At 41.2% G+C, this 20,520-nt stretch overlaps 5 protein-coding genes across 6 annotated transcripts; 3 read left to right on the top strand and 2 right to left on the bottom strand.

Annotated features, from left to right (window-relative positions):
- Nucleotides 1-650: 650 nt before the first annotated feature.
- Nucleotides 651-5,847, bottom strand: LOC145462980 (tubulin alpha-1 chain-like). Of its 2 annotated transcripts, none has more exons than XM_081446670.1 (6): nt 4,090-4,118; nt 3,616-3,838; nt 2,906-3,054; nt 2,419-2,811; nt 1,968-2,255; nt 651-1,741 (listed from the first exon to the last, which is right to left on the bottom strand). In XM_081446670.1, exons 1-6 carry the CDS (start codon nt 4,090-4,092, stop codon nt 1,439-1,441), a joined length of 1,359 nt encoding a protein of 452 aa, XP_081302796.1. In that variant the 5' UTR covers nt 4,093-4,118; the 3' UTR covers nt 651-1,438. The 2 variants fall into 2 exon arrangements, with proteins under 2 accessions (XP_081302796.1, XP_081302797.1); XM_081446671.1 differs by lacking the exon at nt 4,090-4,118 and adding an exon at nt 4,488-5,847 and having other exon boundaries at nt 653-1,741.
- A 1,958-nt stretch (nt 5,848-7,805) lies between these two features.
- LOC145463680 (tubulin alpha-1D chain) lies at nt 7,806-10,655 on the top strand. Its single transcript, XM_081447456.1, has 6 exons — nt 7,806-7,924; nt 8,178-8,400; nt 9,045-9,193; nt 9,281-9,673; nt 9,790-10,077; nt 10,283-10,655. The coding sequence occupies exons 1-6, from the start codon at nt 7,922-7,924 to the stop codon at nt 10,583-10,585; spliced, it is 1,359 nt and encodes a 452-aa protein (XP_081303582.1). The 5' UTR covers nt 7,806-7,921; the 3' UTR covers nt 10,586-10,655.
- A 775-nt stretch (nt 10,656-11,430) lies between these two features.
- On the top strand, nt 11,431-15,264 carry LOC145463681 (tubulin alpha-1D chain-like). The gene is made up of 6 exons (XM_081447457.1): nt 11,431-11,570; nt 11,846-12,068; nt 13,369-13,517; nt 13,609-14,001; nt 14,409-14,696; nt 14,882-15,264. The coding sequence occupies exons 1-6, from the start codon at nt 11,568-11,570 to the stop codon at nt 15,182-15,184; spliced, it is 1,359 nt and encodes a 452-aa protein (XP_081303583.1). The 5' UTR covers nt 11,431-11,567; the 3' UTR covers nt 15,185-15,264.
- Nucleotides 15,265-15,352: 88 nt separating this feature from the next.
- Nucleotides 15,353-17,838, top strand: LOC145463704 (uncharacterized). The gene has a single exon (XM_081447485.1). It carries the CDS (start codon nt 16,222-16,224, stop codon nt 17,134-17,136), a length of 915 nt encoding a protein of 304 aa, XP_081303611.1. The 5' UTR covers nt 15,353-16,221; the 3' UTR covers nt 17,137-17,838.
- Nucleotides 17,839-18,286: 448 nt separating this feature from the next.
- LOC145463702 (failed axon connections homolog) lies at nt 18,287-20,511 on the bottom strand. The gene is made up of 2 exons (XM_081447482.1): nt 19,993-20,511; nt 18,287-19,214 (listed from the first exon to the last, which is right to left on the bottom strand). The coding sequence occupies exons 1-2, from the start codon at nt 20,505-20,507 to the stop codon at nt 18,782-18,784; spliced, it is 948 nt and encodes a 315-aa protein (XP_081303608.1). The 5' UTR covers nt 20,508-20,511; the 3' UTR covers nt 18,287-18,781.
- Between the last annotated feature and the right edge of the window lie 9 nt (nt 20,512-20,520).

Genomic DNA, 20,520 nt, shown 5'->3' with positions numbered 1-20,520 from the left:
CAGCACGAGACTTCTCTTTGAAACAGTTAATTTGCGCATAAATCTGATGCAGGGCCCTCACTACAGGCTACTTCGGTCATACGTACTCCGGGCTCGTCCTCTGAGCCCCCTGTTTTCGGTCATCGGTGGACCAGAAAATCTTGGTTCAACGTTTGATTGTGTGCATGCTTTCAAGTTCCATAAGGGTACAGTTTTTGAAAATGCGTAGAAAGAGCAACAGCTGAGATCAATGCTGAACTAACAGAGGTCTCGATTTTTGGTTCAAGCCAAGAGGGGAACGCGAGACGCGCCCTCAATACAGACGTAGATTGAGTGTTTTCTTGCGAGGCTGAACAGAATCGCGTTCTTTTCCTTTATAAATTGTTCATCCTAAAATCTCTCACCCATATTCCTTTTTTTGTTTCATTCAGTTTCGTGACATATACTATTGAACTCAACGAAAAAGACTCGAAGGCTCAAAGAAAAGGCAAGAAGCGTAAAGGGCATACCTTTAAAAAGTCAAAAGCTTAAAGACAAACCTTAATATATGGTTCACCTTCTGGGTTCACGTTTGAACCCAGTTCGTTAAAAATCTGGTTTGTATTTTGAAAAAAGTCCCTTAAAGCTTGTGATCATTTGCTCTCCTTTCAAAATTTACTTATAACGTTATCTAAGTTTTCCAGGAACTTTTTATGTACGACTTCGTGCCTGGGGTATACAGTTTCAGCAGCAGTTGGAAATTGTAGAAAAAAGGTCCCCGCGATGGAGCCCCTTTAAATGATGATTTAACATTGCAAAGTACTGAAAAATTGTTATGGCACCCTTAAAAAATGCTCGAGGTGACCTCTGATGAACTAGCATTCCATCCAGGGAGAGAGCACTACTTTCAGTCAATTCATGTTATGGTGGAACCGCAATTAAACGACAACACTTACGAGTATCTTACAACCAAGCTCCACAACATGTTAAGAGGAACAAAAGTGACAGAACAGGACAATGAGGATATTTCATTCAAATAGTCGCATAACTGATAAAATACACCAGCATTTCCTAATATTCGCTCAAAACCCAAGATCAGCTACGGGCTGCCATTTTAGACCGAGGGTTTTAATGCCGAAAACATCATTTAAGAACAAGGTCAGATGGTCGTTGTCATCGTTACGGTACCCGGAGCTTTTCAGATTCTGCTAAATTTCATACAATCGCTGGTGGTTTTCAAAATTATACTTTGTGTTATATATTTTCAACAAAAAAATTAGCGAAAGTAATAAACGACGTTTCGACATCGTCGGATGTCATTGTCAAGTAAATGTGTAGGTTAGTTTTTGCATTACATATAGATCTACAATTATGCGAATAAGTTAATATAATCAAACATTTCCAGAAGATGCCGTTTCAAGAACAAATAGGCTGAATTTTCTAAGTTCAATTTCTCGTTTAATCCCTGTAGAGTAGGTAATTAATATTCTTCTTCTTCGTCCTCCTCGCCATCTGCATCAGCAGAATCAACACCAACTTCCTCGTAATCCTTCTCCAATGCTGCCAAATCCTCACGAGCCTCAGAGAACTCTCCTTCCTCCATACCCTCACCCACATACCAGTGGACAAAAGCACGCTTGGCGTACATCAGATCAAACTTGTGATCCAAACGGGCCCAGGCCTCAGCAATGGCTGTGGTGTTACTCAACATACACACAGCACGCTGAACTTTGGCCAAGTCACCGCCAGGAACAACAGTGGGAGGCTGGTAGTTAATTCCGACCTAAAAAAAAATAAATGCAGCATAATAAATTTTTGGTAGCCTTTTTGATGTCAAAGATGAATACAAATTTAGAACATTCAAAACATTTTTTCATTTGTAATTTTTTCTCATTCTGCTGGTGCAAATGTGACGTACTTCTTGCATAACGCTGGAAACAATTTTATTCTGAGCATCGCGAAATGTGACTGAGTGTATGGTGGCTAGCTCCCTTCAACGGAAGACCAACCTTAAAGCCAGTTGGGCACCAGTCCACAAACTGAATGGTCCTCTTGGTCTTGATTGTTGCAATAGCTGCATTCACATCCTTGGGCACCACATCACCACGGAACAGCAAACAACAGGCCATGTATTTGCCGTGACGTGGGTCACATTTAACCATCTGATTGGCTGGCTCAAAGCAAGCATTGGTTATTTCAGAAACACTCAACTGCTCGTGGTAAGCTTTCTCAGCAGAGATGACAGGAGCATAGGTGGCCAGAGGGAAGTGAATACGTGGGTATGGCACCAAGTTGGTCTGCATTCAAAGTATAACAAAGATAATTGCAAAACCTCAGTGAAACCAAAAAGTAACTCAAGCAGCATTTGAATACATTCCGAAGGATATAGGCGCTTTGAAACTGAAGGAAAGTAACAATACATATAGAAGCACTACATATTGTTATCAGTACTTGACGTACCTGAAACTCAGTCAAATCCACATTCAAGGCGCCATCAAAACGGAGTGAAGCAGTGATGGAGGACACAATCTGACCAATCAGTCTGTTCAGGTTGGTGTAAGTTGGCCTCTCAATGTCCAAGTTGCGACGGCAGATGTCATAGATGGCCTCATTGTCCACCATGAAGGCACAGTCAGAGTGTTCCAAGGTGGTGTGAGTGGTCAGAATGGAGTTGTAAGGCTCAACAACAGCCGTTGCAATTTGTGGCGCGGGGTAGATGGAAAATTCCAGCTTGGATTTCTTTCCATAGTCAACAGACAGACGCTCCATAAGCAGAGATGTGAATCCAGAGCCAGTACCACCACCAAAGGAATGGAAGATGAGAAAACCTTGCAATCCAGTACACTGGTCAGCCTTTGAAAAATGAACCAAAACAATTTTTTTACAATATTTCTGCTCATGAAGGAACAGTGGTCCTATTAAAAACCTTTAATGGCAAGACACTCACCAGTTTTCTTATTTTATCGAGGACTTGGTCGATAATACTTTTTCCGACGGTGTAGTGCCCGCGAGCATAGTTGTTAGCGGCATCTTCTTTGCCAGTCATCAGCTGGTCTGGATGAAACAGCTGTCTGTATGTCCCACAACGAACTTCGTCTGAAAAAAAATTAAAAATCAGTTAGTTTATAATGCCATTATAAACGATCACTCGGATTTATTTGTGACGAAATGGTGATGTTTCGAGCGATGTTCATGTCATTTAAGTTATGTTTGCAACTTCAATGCCTCGTTCTAATCAATGTGCTAAAACCGAAAAAGATACATATTGATCATTCGCATATATATGGTACAAAATGAAAAACGTTGAGGAATTTTTTACTCGTAAAGCCTTTAACGGGCTGAGTGACGTGGTAGTTCTATACTATATGAAGTAATATTAACAAGGAAGTGTCATTTTGTGGGTTGGAACCGATCTTCAAAGTGAAGATAATGTCAATAAAGTTTTTTTTTTTTTTAATTTATAAGGGTAAAAACATCACTGAACAGTTAATCGCCTTGAAAGCTGAGAAGCGATGTGACAGCCAGTTTCAAACCGAATACTCTTTATGACAAGAAAATTCATCAGCCTAATAAAACGAGCAAGGAACCTTACCATACCAAGAACGGTTTTTTTTTTGTTTATAATTCAGTAGTGCCGGAATCTGTTTGTCCACTCACCGACAACTGTTGGCTCTAAATCAACGAACACGGCGCGAGGAACGTGTTTTCCTGCTCCAGTCTCGCTGAAAAACGTGTTAAAGGAATCGTCTCCTCCGCCGATAGTCTTGTCGCTCGGCATTTGGCCATCAGGCTGAATTCCATGCTCCAGGCAGTACAACTCCCAGCAAGCGTTTCCAATCTGAACTCCGGCTTGGCCAACGTGGACTGAAATACATTCACGCTTTATTCGGTGTAAAAAGTAAAAGCGAAATAAGGTTAGAGCATGGGACTATGGACTGCAAATAGGTCGTTCCACCAGATTTTTGAGTAGTTTTTATAGAGCAGGGTTTTTGATACTAAATCTGTAAATCCCAAGTAAGATCGAGAAACATTCATTATGGTGGAATTCTATAACATTTTCCGCTTTAACTTCAAGGATACGACTTCCTTTAAAAATCATATTTCAACTTAAGATTTGTTTCGAACTCTTACCATTCTTAAAAACAGTTATGCTTCGAAAACGTTCCTGAAATCCGGAAATTTGAAAAAATTCCTCTATCGAAAAAGTAGTAACGTCGCCTCTCGAGTGAGGATTGAAATAATAGCGTTTGCTTGTTTCATTTGATTTTGTTTAAAAACTACGGGAAACTACGGGTTAAAACTGGTGCGGTAAGCTTGAAACATAAACTTTAGCAGGTTTGGGCAAGTGTTGCCGCGAACTTGTCTCCACGCTGTGGCATCGCCGTCGTCGTGCAATGAATTTTGGGAAAAAGACAGCGGTACTGACTGGGCGTGACTGGGCTGATTCTCAGACAGTCTGCGGAGGGACTGAGAGCCAGAGACTTCAGACCCACTGAGAAGTTGCTAAGCACCTGTTCTCTGCGCCCTACTTTGGCCCTTTACTCCTCCCGGAGCATAGGCCACCAGTAACAACTCTCCAGTCTCCTCTGTCCTGAGCTATCCTTTCAAGTTGTTTCCATGTGTGTCCAGTCCTTTTAATGTCCTTTTCAAGCTCTCGCCGCCAGGTGTTCTCTGTGCCCTAATAGGAGTATATTCTTGAGTGCTCGGGCTGTTTTCCTTGGAAAAGAACAATCTACGAGATCTTCAACTAACATGATTTCAGTGTCGTTCCCTAAGAACTGAAGTCTGCCAAAAAAAAAAAGGAAAAAAGAAAAAAACTGACAGCATATACGTAGATGCGTACTGGGATTCCTCCTGTCTGTCGTACTTGGGTCCGGCCTGTTCTTTATCGAACTATCACCGATCATCACCCGAGCGCTAGTATTTACATCGTTATGATAATTTCGGTGTTATAGCGTGTTACCGAATGGCAGTTAGTGGCTCGCCACGCACTGTAGGAAAGATTGCGTGGCGAGCCCAAAGAGCGTCTGGGACTCTGCGTAGGAGGTAGGGAAAATCAGCGAAGTAATCTCAGCTGTTTATTTTGCGGTGGTGATGTGTGATAAACTGGATAACGACGTCACTGGGGTGACTGAGTGACGGGCCATATTTCAAATTTGTAAACAGTCATTTTTTTGTAAACTCTTCGAGAGAAGAGGGCGTGCCAATTTAAAATATAGTTTGCTTGGTGATGGGCTACTGTTGCTACACTGTTCAAATTGTCTTGCTTTTTTATTGCTTCATTATAGTTGATTGGTTCCCCTGCCACGAAAGGATCCAGTGCAATGCTTTTATTTTGTTGCGGTAGTCTGTGCAAATTAATGCTTGAAGAAATTTTAGCCAGAAACATAGAAACATAGAACTTGCTGGCGAGGCTCCTCTAGTCAGTCCGGGCCGTCCGAGTGGTCCGTCATCAACCTCGTTCCCAGGGTGTCATATTTGCATACGGTGCGTGCAATAAATTAAATCTGTCACGCAATAATAAATCAAATCGAAAACCATCCAGCGGATGAAGCCAAGAAATCGCGATATTATAGAGGATAAATAAAGAAGTAACCTCTCTAAGTTTTAGGTCTGCGCGTTTTCTCAAACTGAATATATTCGTCGAAATGTTGCGCACAAGTACCTCAATTGTACACCAATATGGCGGCCGGAAAGAGTTTTACTAATATGCGAGCCAGCGAGCCATGCGAGTCACAGTGCGAGCCATGCGAGTCATGCGAGTCATACGAGCCACGGAAAATGAAAAATAAAAACTAAATAAAATAAAAAATTAGTATGTATATAAGATATATCGTACCGTACTACTTATTCATGCTCGATCCGCCATTTTCGGTCGTTTTCAAACCCAGTTTCTCGTACCTATGCCTATCTACTTTTAAAACGAGATATTTCAACAATCTGCATAGAGAGACACTCACCTTGCTAGTACGTAACTAACTAAATAAAATAAACCCAAAAAATAGTCAAGAGAGTAAGTCAGTTTGACTTATACAATGGATTCCCGATTTCTCGAACCTCCCAGAGAAACGAAAAATGATTCGAGATATGTAGGGCTGAGGGAAAATTTCTCCTAACTTTTTTTGACTCTCTTTAGCTAATGGGACCAAAAGATTGTTTCGAATAATAGAAGGTTTAAAGAAATCGGGGCTCTAAAATTCTACCGTAATTTTTAAAATTGTTGGGAAATTGTGAACAAGCTGTGAGCAGCAGCAACAATAACAAGAGCACACACAAAATACAAAGCTCCACTACGTTCTAAAGACTACAGAGAAGGCGTGACTTCGATAGTGTTATGTAATCTATACGTATTGATGTTATCTGAACCTTGATCATGCCAATGGGATAAATCGTTTTACTACCAACACGTACCTTCGACGGTGGTTTTCTTCGAAATTTGCACTCCTTTCAAAGAATAATATTCAAGATCTTAAAAAACTAACTAAATGAATAAATAAATAAATATCACGAAATAGATACAGTCACGTACTTAAATATATTTACGTTTTAGAATCATCTAAGAAATTAAAACCGTCGCTTCATGTGGCTAGTGTAACTCGTATCATGTATATTTAAAAATACAGCGTTATTTATATATTTCTTATCAGATGTTTTGGTATGTAGTATCCCTGTTTATCAAATATTTTGTCCATGTTTAAACCGTGGCTCGCATGGCTCGCACCCTGGCTCGCATGACTCGTATGGCTCGCTGGCTCGCACATTAGGCAGACCCGGCCGGAAAATAATGTACATATAACATTTGGAACTTACTTGGGTTATCTAGGTGACTGATTATCTGTACTGAATAATCAGACATTGACAATAACACTGTTCCTTATACGTATAGTTCTCAAATGGCTAAAAATCACGAGTTAATATATATTTTTTCGACAAACATGATCGTAACTTCATGTCACGCACCACAGTGACGGCTGAAATTCACACTGAGCTAGTTTGCAAACGAAGCACGCGATTGAACTCAAACGTTGTGAACAAATGTAAAATTAGCAGCTCTTGTCCCTGATGAGAAAAAAACTTTGGTGGCTGTTCAGTATTGGATTCAAGAATTTCAATAAATCACATGAAAACGAACAACAGTTCTGTCTCGTGGGATGGGAACGGAGAGAAAATTCTAGAGAGAGATGCGAATGTACCGGTAATGTTGACTTCGAATTGATCGCAGTGTGAGTTGCAACAACACTCGTGCGAGGTAATTTGCGAGAGCAATTGCGTGCCTGTAATTCGACAAATCCAGAGAAGGACAACTTATTATATTGTCCGAATGGGTAATGAACTTAAAGAAACTCCTTGGGTATTGTTGTATTGTCCCAAAATTTATTAGCCGCGTCTTGCATTTCACGCGTCACTCATGTGGTTTCTAAGCGACAAAATAATCCCTTTCGGTAATTTATTAAAATATATGCTAGCCATAGTAACACACCCAACGAAACTGTCAACAACACCTTAATTGAATACCGGTTGAAGCAGGTTTTTAATTCCGCCGTAAAATAACTGGATGCTACCGAGGGAGGGATAGACACAGTCAAAACAGATAACAGTTGTATTTTGGCTAGGTTTTGGGCTTGATGCCCCTTACTTCCAACTTAACATAGAAATTTAGCTGGTCTATTTCGGTCCAGGCGGGTTTCACTGCTGCCTCTCACAAATATTTTCCTCCTTTCTCTCCCTCCCTCAGTTAAGACTGTTATGCAAATTTATGCAAAACCTATTGTTACGAAAACCGGTTTAGCCGTCAACACGCGGTTGCCATGAAAATGAGCTATAAAAAGCGCGCAAAACCACTGCCCTGCATTAATCAAACGGTCACTGTCTTCTATCGAAGCCGTCGCCTTACGAGTGAAGACTCTAGCCCAAATTTAACCACAAACGTATTTGACTGCTCGTTTAATAATCCTACATCAAGATGGTAAGTATAGTTCTTGTTTAACCGCCATAGATTAGCTAAATGGTTGCGATATTGAAAATCGTGTCACTGTGCAATTTTGCAGTGATCAGCCATAATTGACTACCGCGCTTTTAGTGATGAACATTTCGCTTTCCATATAATATGGAAAAGCCAATGCGTGTATATTATCTTTCAAATCGCGCGTAGTTACCACTGTATGTAGTTAAGTTGCTAATTTCAAACTGTTAACCTCCTTTTATCTTCTTTACCCAAGCGTGAATGTATTTCAGTCCACGTTGGCCAAGCCGGAGTTCAGATTGGAAACGCTTGTTGGGAGTTGTACTGCCTGGAGCATGGAATTCAGCCTGATGGCCAAATGCCAAGCGACAAGACTATCGGCGGAGGAGACGACTCCTTTAACACGTTTTTCAGCGAGACTGGAGCAGGAAAACACGTTCCCCGCGCTGTGTTCGTTGACTTGGAACCAACAGTCGTCGGTAAGACAACGAAAAACTTCTTCTATTCTCGGTTTTTGCCTTTCATAAACAACAGAATTGCTTTTAGAGTACGTTTCTTCGGACTTTCGATCGCGCGTCATCGACAGATTTTATTCAAGCAAGCGAAGTTTCGAGAATTCCAACCGTCGAACGTCATTCGCTTGACTGTCGTATGATTTCCTTTGTCCTTATTGTTGCGTAACAACGCGTTACGATTAATTATTAACTCTTAAGATATTTGGATCGAAACTCCCAGCTAGAAATGATATTTATGCAATGGCCTTACGTTCTAAATATCGTTTATTTTGGGGAATTTTGTCTGAAGAGTTTGGCGGTACATTATTACGCTAATTAGCAGTGGTTGTCCAAGAAGTGTGACCATAGCAACTACTCCCTACTGCTGCTGTAAACATCAAATCTGCTTGAGCAAACCTGGATATGTAGAAAGAGGAACAGTTGAGAGATCTTGAAAGAAAGTGAATGGAATATTTCACATAAATTTCCATTCTTCACATTCATACCAGTTCATCTTTTTTTCTGTCTTAGTTATTAATCTTTGAAGCCTTTTGGTATAAAGGGTGACTGACTAATTTGTTACAAGATCTTAAATGTGTAAAAGTTCTCACTAAGTATTTTACTTCCAGATGAGGTCCGTACTGGAACCTACAGACAACTTTTCCACCCAGAACAGCTGATGACCGGCAAAGAAGATGCTGCTAACAACTATGCTCGTGGTCACTACACTGTTGGAAAGGAAATGATTGATCTTGTCTTGGACAGAATCCGAAAATTGGTAAGCCAATTTCAAACTTTAGAAGAGTTTTGTTGTAGTCTTACTACATAATCAGTGACTGATGTTTTGGTTTGTCTGTCTTGTTAGGCTGACCAGTGCACAGGTCTGCAAGGTTTTCTCATCTTCCATTCCTTTGGTGGAGGTACTGGCTCTGGATTCACATCTCTGCTTATGGAGCGTCTGTCTGTCGACTATGGAAAGAAATCCAAGCTGGAATTTTCAATCTACCCAGCACCACAAATTGCAACGGCTGTTGTGGAGCCTTACAACTCCATTCTGACCACTCACACCACCTTGGAACACTCTGACTGTGCCTTCATGGTGGACAATGAAGCCATCTATGACATCTGCCGTCGCAACTTGGACATTGAGAGGCCAACTTACACCAACCTGAACAGACTGATTGGTCAGATTGTGTCCTCCATCACAGCTTCGCTCCGTTTTGATGGTGCCCTGAATGTGGATTTGACTGAGTTTCAGGTATTTATCAGCTTATGATACTAATTTTGGTGCACTGGCAGCTTCTTTCCAATATTTAATTTTGGTTACATGTCAGTTGTAACAAAATTAACTTGTGATTTCTATTATTCCTGCAGACCAACTTGGTGCCATACCCACGTATTCACTTCCCTCTGGCCACCTATGCTCCTGTTATCTCTGCTGAGAAAGCTTACCATGAGCAGTTGAGTGTTGCTGAAATCACCAATGCTTGCTTTGAGCCAGCCAATCAGATGGTTAAATGTGACCCACGTCACGGCAAATACATGGCCTGCTGTCTGCTGTACCGTGGTGATGTGGTGCCCAAGGATGTGAATGCAGCTATTGCAACAATCAAGACGAAGAGAACCATTCAGTTTGTGGACTGGTGTCCAACTGGCTTCAAGGTTTGTTTTGGAACTACGTAAAACATGAGTAACTCTTATCTTCCCCTCCCCATCCACTCCCTGACTGTACTGTACAGTTCTCGTCCACTGTCCATTGTATTACCAGTCAACTTTTAAGACAATCTTTGTATCATGTGTGGCAATATTTAGTGTTGTACTGTTGTGGGCCAGAATAACTGATGTGAAATGTCATTGTATTTTTCAGGTTGGAATCAACTACCAGCCTCCCACTGTTGTTCCTGGCGGTGACCTGGCCAAGGTTCAGCGTGCTGTGTGTATGTTGAGTAACACCACAGCTATTGCTGAGGCCTGGGCCCGTCTGGATCACAAGTTTGATCTGATGTACGCCAAGCGTGCTTTTGTCCACTGGTATGTGGGTGAGGGTATGGAGGAAGGAGAGTTCTCTGAGGCTCGTGAAGATTTGGCTGCATTGGAGAAGGATTACGAGGAAGTTGGCGTGGATTCAGTTGATGCTGAAGGCGAGGAGGAAGAAGGAGAAGAATACTAGACACGTTACCTTTTTGTCAGAAAGTGTCCTCTGAAAATTGAGCATTAAAGATGTGTTTGAGTTGAAGAAATTTGTTGTAGTGTCTTTCATTAAAACGGTTTAACAGACCTGACAGTCGTTGAAAGGACAAGATACAGCTGTAGTATTTAAAAAAAAAGCTCCCAAAATGAAGTAGATGAAACATGCTTGACCCCAAAGCCAGACCTCGAAGCAAATCCACTCTGTACTGTTAACCTCTTTCATCCGTCACTCAATTTATCTTTGAAAACATTACATATGCTTTATGTAGCAGTCGAGGTCCCCAAACGACCAGAACGATACGAAAACAATATCGCTGAAAGTTAAAAGAACGCATCCCAAAGCCGAGTAGACCTCACCCGTTGCCCCACCCTGATCTCTGTTGGAGCTGAAAGAGAATTTATGAATTTATCGGTAAATTGATGAAGGTACTTGATATCTCGAAGGGTTACAGTGAAAGCTGGTGTTAACCCCTTGCGAGCAGAGCCGCGTCGATCTTTCTTATCTAGGAAAGATCGAAGCGACTCGCTCGCGGGATAAGCTGATGTAAGTGAGCCCAAAGAAATTAACGGCAGACTTAGGAATCGGGCTATTTGATTTCGGCTGTGACACCAAGATTACTGTCAAACTCGAATATCGACCGAATTGACTGATTTGAAAATGCTTTGTGGTTGTGCAATATATCCTCTGTTAGCCTTGATACTATTTTAAACGAAGAGAAGTTCTCATGGGAACAGCCCTCAGGGGCAAGTTGACAACCACTTGTTAAGTATTACACCAGGTGACCCTGACGTCACTCGAGCAAGACGAATAAATTGGTCGCGTCGCCCGCGGAGTCTGATAACTCGGTAGCTGTCAGTTGCAAATTGTCTCTGTTCGTTGGTTGCTTTTCGAAGGAGGGATCATTTAACTTTCGGCGATTACTTCTTTTTGAACTTGCTTTTAAAATCTACAACATTTCAAAATGGTAAGTTTAACAGCACTTTATTTTCGTGATCACACCGCGGCTTAAAGGTTTCGGATAAGAGATGAATTCTGAGTGAGCAGGTGGTGTTCATCATTTTCGACGAGCTATAGATGATTTAACTTAAACCTCGGATTCTTCGAAGTAGCGCTTTATCACACCGTGAATAATACTTCTAAGATGATTTATTTCAAACTTTTTCTACTCCAATGTTTACCGAGAGAACAATTTTTGCATTTTTATTATATTGACTCAACACTTTGTTAACTTCATAACAGCGTGAATGTATTTCAGTCCACGTTGGCCAAGCCGGAGTTCAGATTGGAAACGCTTGTTGGGAGTTGTACTGCCTGGAGCATGGAATTCAGCCTGATGGCCAAATGCCGAGCGACAAGACTATCGGCGGAGGAGACGATTCCTTTAACACGTTTTTCAGCGAGACTGGAGCAGGAAAACACGTTCCTCGCGCCGTGTTCGTTGATTTAGAACCAACAGTTGTCGGTGAGTGAAAAAGCATAATTATGCTGGCGAATTGGGAAAATAATTATTGTGTTCGTATCATGAAAATAAATCGATAATAGTTCGATTACAAAATATTTGTTCTCATCGTGGCGGTATTCATATGCATTTTTAAAGGAATAGTCTGGAACCATCAATATTGTTTTCCGTGGCAACGTGGCATTATATTAGAACGACAGGGTATAAGGTGATGGCAGTGGCACGCGAACCTTTTTAAAAACCAAAACACGTCGCTAGTGCACACTTTCGTAAAACGTGAACAAAGCAATATTCTTACCGAGACGACACGAAAAGAAATATTTTAGACATAGCTGGATTTAAAAGTTTTGCTATGCATGAGTTGGCGAATTCTTCGTGTCGAATATAATTTATGTTGCTTGCTGAAAACAAAATATTGGGCATCGAATATTGAAGGAAATAGCAATTTTCAATGGAATGATGGGTTCCTATTATTTGCGGATAGTTTTGGCTTACGCTGGTGAAGTCTTTCCGTCATCCTTGTCAACAACAGAACAAATTTAGTAGTTATTTACATGTATACAGGGTACAGGCTAAAATTTTATTTAAGTTATTGTTTAAGGCAAAGGTCGGCTGGTGGCGAGATTTATCTTGGGCTCCTTTAGTCATAAAATTTGTTAGACTGCACCCGTCGAAACCAAAACAGTTAAAATCATAATTCTCAGCAATATAGTTCATAACTGTTAACGAGGACATAAACCACAATGATTACGTTTGAAAAATGTATGCTGAATTTCCACAACCCTGAAGCAAAACGAGAAATTACGCGAAATGATTAAACGCAATCGATCTTTCTATACGTGCCACGCCTGTAAACCAATAACAAGTACTCAACAACTAAATTATAAATTCATTTCAATTTTCAATTCTATAGTCTAATTTTTCATTTCATTGATTGTAAATAACAATCCGTGATCGTCTCTATTGTTTAAATGTTTCGCTTGACGTGTGATTGTAGAGCTCAGATTGGTTAATTATATCAGAGTCTCTTAGCCGGTGTAGTCTGGGGACGAGGGCACACGGAGGAGTCTTGTTTCGTACGTGCTTCTGACAGTGAAACGCCTAACAGAGGGTGGCATTAATGCACTTTCGTTGATCCGTTTTCTTCTATCCCTCACACAATCAAATATTCTCATTGCTTTCATTGCAAGCCAATACATTTAGAAACACTGTTCAGTGTGGATAAGGTCTGAATCTAAAATTATATAATCTGCCTCGCTGTAGTTCGTCCGAAAAATAACTAAACGACCATTGGCTGTTTCAGATGAGGTTCGCACCGGTACCTACCGCCAACTGTTTCACCCAGAACAACTGTTAACTGGCAAAGAGGATGCCGCTAACAACTATGCTCGCGGGCACTACACTGTTGGAAAGGAGATGATTGATCTTGTTTTGGACAGAATTAGAAAATTGGTAAGCCATTAACCAGCTGGTAAAACTACATTTCTTGAGGAGGGCTGCTGTTTTGTTTTTGTTTTAATGGTCTGACACTTTCTCTGCACAGGCTGACCAGTGCACAGGTTTGCAAGGTTTTCTCATCTTCCATTCCTTTGGTGGAGGTACTGGCTCTGGATTCACATCTCTGCTTATGGAGCGTCTGTCTGTTGACTATGGAAAGAAATCTAAGCTGGAATTTTCAATCTACCCAGCGCCACAAATTGCAACAGCGGTTGTGGAGCCTTACAACTCCATTTTGACCACTCATACCACCTTGGAACACTCTGACTGTGCCTTCATGGTGGACAATGAGGCCATCTATGACATCTGCCGTCGCAACTTGGACATTGAGAGGCCAACCTACACCAACCTGAACAGACTGATTGGTCAGATTGTGTCCTCCATCACTTCATCACTCCGTTTTGATGGCGCCCTGAATGTTGACTTGACTGAGTTTCAGGTTGTTTTCAGTAACATTAGGTGATAATTTTGTTAAATTCATAAGCAAATTATTCACCGAATCTAATGTCAGTCGCCTAGACTACCGTCTCTTATTTTGAGACCACTGATACTTATTTTGTTGCTCTAGTGATTTGCTGATACTGAATATCTTTGCGGCCTAGATAAGATTTCTTTTTGACCTAGTCAAACGTGCATCGTCAGTTCCGTACACTTGTAAAGTAACATAATTTGTGCAAAAATAGAGTGGTGGTAGCCAGGAGCTAACACTGTGTTTCCACTGATGAAGGCTCAAGCACCAGCCGAAACGTCTTGAATGAAACATTAAAAAAATAGTCAGTGTTAAACAATTATCTCGCATAATATGTGCAAACTTAGCCTTTATTTCCATAAATTTTATTTTTGTAGACAAACTTGGTGCCATACCCACGTATTCACTTCCCTCTGGCCACCTATGCTCCTGTTATCTCTGCTGAGAAAGCTTACCACGAGCAGTTGAGTGTTGCTGAAATCACCAATGCTTGCTTTGAGCCAGCCAATCAGATGGTTAAATGTGACCCACGTCACGGCAAATACATGGCCTGCTGTCTGCTGTACCGTGGTGATGTGGTGCCCAAGGATGTGAATGCAGCTATTGCAACAATCAAGACCAAGAGGACCATTCAATTTGTGGACTGGTGTCCAACTGGCTTCAAGGTTGGTTGCAAAGTCTGCGTGAAGTATAATTAACCCTAACTATGTTCTCCTCAGTTCCTCGCATTCCCCACGTGTTATTTAGTTGTCAGACATACGATCATTTGGGAATGTACTGTATAGATTAGTGTTCAACTCTGGACATCAATTCATACTGTTTAAAAATTTAATAATTTGCGTTTTTTTAGGTTGGAATCAACTACCAGCCTCCCACTGTTGTTCCTGGCGGTGACTTGGCCAAGGTTCAGCGTGCTGTGTGTATGTTGAGTAACACCACAGCTATTGCTGAGGCCTGGGCCCGTCTGGATCACAAGTTTGATCTGATGTACGCCAAGCGTGCTTTTGTCCACTGGTACGTGGGTGAGGGTATGGAGGAAGGAGAGTTCTCTGAGGCTCGTGAAGATTTGGCTGCATTGGAGAAGGATTACGAGGAAGTTGGCGTGGATTCAGTTGATGCTGAAGGCGAGGAGGACGAAGGAGACGAGTACTAGACAAGCGGTTTATCATCACAGATATCAGTTAAACTACTATACTTTTAAAAAATTCGCCATTAAAGATCTGTTTCATTAGACTGGATGTGTGGTAGTTTATTTCGTAGCGCAATTCTCAGTAACTGCGCAGATCCAGAAAGGGCGATATTTCCCTATGCGACCGCAAAAATTGCCCAATGCAGTATTTCCTGTATTCTGAAGATTTGTATTTTGGGCTTTCTGATCTTGTAACCAAATACAGAGCGTTTTTAAGGACGGACATCTTTTCGTTCAAATATGGAACTACATTATTTGAAAGCTTTCTGTGGCGTAGCATGTTAGAAGTTTGTTTTTCCCTCCCCCCATGGGGTTATGTGCGTACAAGAGTACGTGAGGCACCAAAAGCCATGTTTTTTTTTAGCCATATTGGCCTGAAATAGGGTACGCAATTCAAGAATTCAACATACTCGATAAGGATTACACAATTCCAATAGCAATTTCAAACCCGAATTTAATTAACTGCGTTTCGTCCGAATAAAGAAACCAAGTGTATCAAACTGACTAACGTGCCGGCCAAAGCCTATCACAGATCTATAATCCGAACCAGAAGCATATTAACAATCTAGGTGATATGCTTCTGTCCGGAATTAATAATGACAATAAAACTTAAAGCTTTAAACTTTAAGTGTCAAACCATGTAGCCTGGGAGAACTCCAATAAGGGGACACAGACTAATACAAAACAAAAAACTGAGAAGACTAAGATGTCTACACTAAATTATGAATAATGCAAAATGCAGTCTGACATGTTTCTAAGACAAAGCTAACCTTACAGGTAATGTTAACTTGGTTTACGATCCATGATCCGAACTTCAAGACGAGTAGAGTCCGGAATCAGGGCTAAAATGCACAGCTGATCCACGATCTACGGTATTTTAGAAATCCGCGAATCCCCTCAGTCCGCAGTCCGTGCGCTCTTGAAGTCCAATTAACCCCCCACCCTCCACCCCGACCCTTCCTCTGGAAAGATTGCGTGACGGCCCAAAGATATTATGGGATATGCTCTTGATGAGCACGGTGGTAAAGATGTCGGCGGATTGTGCGAGTCTCTCAAAGACGTTTTATGGTCGTTCTCTGCCACAAAACCTGATTGATTATCGGTCTGCAGAATCCAAAACTCGCTTGTGTCGTGCTCTTCAAACTGGCTATGCTGTTCCATACCTCTCTTTGTCCTCATGTTTTAATACACAAGCTGAACCTGCATACTGCGGTGTTAGTACACTAGCCATCATTTTAAACGCGTTACGGATTGATCCTCAGCGCATTTGGAGAACTATTTGGCGGTGGTATTCAGAGGAACTTCTAGACTGCTGTCGTCCTTTAGATGATGTGAAGAAATCTGGAATAACTTTGGAAGAATTTGTTTGTTTAGCAGAGTGTAATGGGGCTTCTGCTTTCCTTGTGCGACCTTCTGACGCTAAAGAACAATTTGAAAAGTTTGTGCAAACCTTAGAGCGAGTTTGTACTGGAGATAGACAGGAAAAAGGTGAAAATTTGGACGAAGAAAATCCAGAAGAGATTATGGCCATATCTTATTCACGGAAAACTCTTGGACAAACTGGGGATGGTCACTTTAGTCCCATTGCTGCAATGGACAAGGAAACGAGCTCCGTGTTGCTGTTTGATACAGCAAGGTTTAAGTATCCGCCATATTGGGTCCCAGTTGAGCTGCTGTTTCAATCAATGTTACCACTGGATAGTGCAACAGGCAAGAGTAGAGGTTACGTGCTCTTGAAGGCCAGACATGAATTTCAAGGAAGGAAAGTGTGCTGTATTTTGAGAGAGAATATGGATGAGGATAACACCCCTCGAAAAGATTTGCCAGAACCCAAGCCAGCTTATGAGAGCGACCAATGCAGTTCGGTGCCTTGCAGTGTTTGTACTGCCTCACCACTTACCCCTTCCCCTTCTTGACAATAATAAATGTAATAACTAAGACACTTGCAATGTCTATAGAATAGAGGAATATCAGGCATCTTAATTGTGGTCTGGCTTGAACCCAAGATTTAAGAAAGAGGCTGACTCCCCTTCAGTTGTCTCTTGAGAAGTGCTGAATGTATGATAGCCATGGCCAAGGAAACCTGGATGAAACCCCTCGTGCTCATGCTTCCATTGTTAATATTCAATGGACCTTTGAGACAACTGGGGCAAGTCTACAAAAATGGTGCACTGGTACAGTTCAACCCCTATTAAATGGCCACCCTCAGGGAAATTGATTGTGGCTGCTTGAAAGGGGTTGGCCACTTATTAGAGGTAAAAATAGCATGTGTAGCTGGCGGGATTTCACTCTCGAGTGCTTTTGTTTTGGCGGCGAAACCATGAACACAAGCAGTAAAGCCGCAGGTTCGCCGCTCACGAATTTCCTCCCAGGGCACAAGGAAGAACATGGCAGCTTTGCTGCCATAGTTTATGATGGGCTTTTGTTGGTGGTCTTATCGATAATGATGAAAAAGTAGCTTCTTCTAAAAAACATACACAGTTCAAGACAAGAGTGCAAAAAACATACCCTATTTATGACGAAAATGGATACCCTATTTATGACCAAAACAGCTGAAAAAACATACCCTTTGGGGCTGCACATATCTATATAGCCCATATAAGGGACACCCACCCCCCCCCCCCTGCCTCCAGGCTGTAATCAAATGTTAGACTCAACCCTGGTTACCATATAAAGGTAACTAATAGTATTTCTCCGCCCCCCCCCCCCCCCTTATCCCCTGGATGGAATGCTATTCCATTGCAGGATTAATTCCCATTAATTCCCAGTAGGTTGATAAGATTATCCACCAGATCAATTGCTGTTTATTGGGTTCTTGTTAAGAAAGCAAATTATGCAATGCATTGAATAATGATCTATGTCGTGGGTAGCATAATGCTTCCTTTCAACTGAATTACAGCTGAACTGTGTAGAGAGGCGCACTGAGAGAGTCAAGTGTCTTTCCCAAGAACACAGCATAGAGTATAGTAGATAGGGCAGACTGCAGCAGCAGATCCAGGATTTTTCTTAGGAGGGGCTGCACCACTAAGGAAAGTAGTAACTGACTGGTGAGGTAAACAAATTTTAAAAGTGAATACAAAGAAGAAGGCTTCATCTCAGAAAGGGGTGTGCACCCCCTGCACTCTTCCCCTAGATCTGCCCCTGGACTGTTAAACAGCTAAGATATTTTAATACAAAAATAAACATACAGTTGTATTTTATCAATGTGTACAATACACAGTTAAATGATTCCTACTTTTTAAATTGTTTATAAGCCCCTAGACTTCTTTGCAAAATGTTAGTCTGTTAGGTTTGAAATCAGACAGTTTTGTGCGTAATAAGGGGCATAGTATTTTCTGGAGTTCTGGTGTTGCTAATGTGTGCAAAAATGACTAATTCTTAGTCTGATAACCAGGTCAAGTTTTCTGTCTATTAACTGATTGGTGTATGATAAAATTAATATTTCATTATTTCAGCAATTCTATATGCAAGACTAGCAGAAATGATTACTTTATGGTTTAAGACGTATTATTAAATATGATTATCATAACTGTAGGTAAATTTGATTCATATTAGGTGTATTTAAGGAGACTGTTTATGTTTAAGTATTAAATGATCCCAATCTGGAAAGTAATCTTCTTTTATAGCATAGCAGTGTGCCTCTAAGTTCTTTAACTGTGATCGAATCAATTTAGCCTGTGGACTGTGTGGAATATTCCAGAGAAACACTGCAACTAATCCAAACAGTGCAGCATCAAGAAGGCATGGCTTGTTACCCATCACAAACTTTTTCTTTCCTAACAGCTGCGACACAGCCCTCAAGTCTTTCTCTGCAATGCTGTAAATTTCTTGTCTAGAGTGCCGTCCTATTCCATGACTCCACAGGGACCGACCCATGTGGTAAGATACAAACCAAGACACGATATGTTTCAATGGAATGGGCATCACTCCAAGCAAGGGTGACATTCTTCTTGTATCCATGAGATCAGCCACAAAGCTGTGATATATTAGTGTCCTGTTTGAAATTAAACACAGGATTACTTTTTTGGAGCGGTTTTCAGTTGAGTGTCAAAAGTAATTAAACAATTACTTTGGTTTTGGTTTTGGTTTTGGTTTTATGACACTAAATTGAAAACCGCTCTATAATAAATAAATAGTACGTTTGTCAAAGCAGACCATTTTACCTAGGTTCTGAGAAAAGCTTTTGTGCCAGAGAATGAGAGAATGTTTTTGATTACCAATGATTATGTTCCTGTACAAATAAAAAAGTGTGGGCTTAAGTGACATTGAATTTTTTTTTCTGGTGACCATGTCCTTCTCCATTTGGCACTAAATACTTATAGTAGTTGGCAACAATTCCCTCTTTGAACTTCACGCTCAACAGATTGCTCCAAATAAACTTATGGTTTCTGCATTTTTGACAACATCAACTAAAACAGTGGTAGATCCAGACCTTGAGCTAAGAGGGGGCGGGGCTGGTGTGGGGACGGTTTGTTTTGCTGGCCCTGCCGGCTTTTCTTCCTTCTGTGATTTTCTTTTCTTTTTTTTTTTTTGCAAAATAAGGGGGGCCCAGGGCCCCGGGCCCCTCCCCTAGATCCGCCAATGCTAAGAGTGTCACAGCTCCTGCAGTGCAGTGATGATAGGGAAGCGGGGGAAATGCGCTAAATCAATATAAAATGTGGAGATTGACAAGACTGCAGATAGCTGATACTAAAGAGAGAGCTGCTAAACACATCCATAGTAATCAAACTTACTATAAAATGAAACTGATATAATATTGTTAAACTTCGTACCAGTAAGTATTCTCCTCGAGTGTGACCAGCATCGAGTGTGCAATAGCTTTTTCCACAACACTCAAATGGGCATCTGGGTCAAATTGAAATTCTTCGTTGAGGAAACGGATTATAAAGTTAGAATCAGCAACGGACTTTCCATTGTATTCTATCCATGGAACTTTCCCTTTACTCGACATATTGAAACTGTACTCGCTCTCATAAGGGATATTGTTCATTCTTAAGTACGCTTCTAACTTGAGACACGGTGGAGAGACATTTAAAACTCTGTTATTTGGTGGCATTTGATGAAGGACAACCGTTCCATTGCGACCCTTCCGACTTGACTTTGGCTTCAGTTTTCTAAAAACTAAAATCGCCTGTACCACCAGTAGAAGAAAGATAGAAACACAAGCGCTAACAACAACACCAATCAACCTGTACAAGTCTGTCGCCATTTTTGATTGAGCTGTGGAATGTAAAGAATTCAAGCTATGTGAACTCAAAACGAGGTTAATGACGTCATTGGACGCCATCTTTCCGTCTCAT

This window comes from Orbicella franksi, chromosome 12, assembly GCF_964199315.1.
Source record: "Orbicella franksi chromosome 12, jaOrbFran1.1, whole genome shotgun sequence".
Lineage (NCBI taxonomy): Eukaryota > Metazoa > Cnidaria > Anthozoa > Scleractinia > Merulinidae > Orbicella > Orbicella franksi.
Note: the sequence above shows the minus strand (reverse complement) of the source record. Positions and strands in the feature narration are given on the sequence as shown.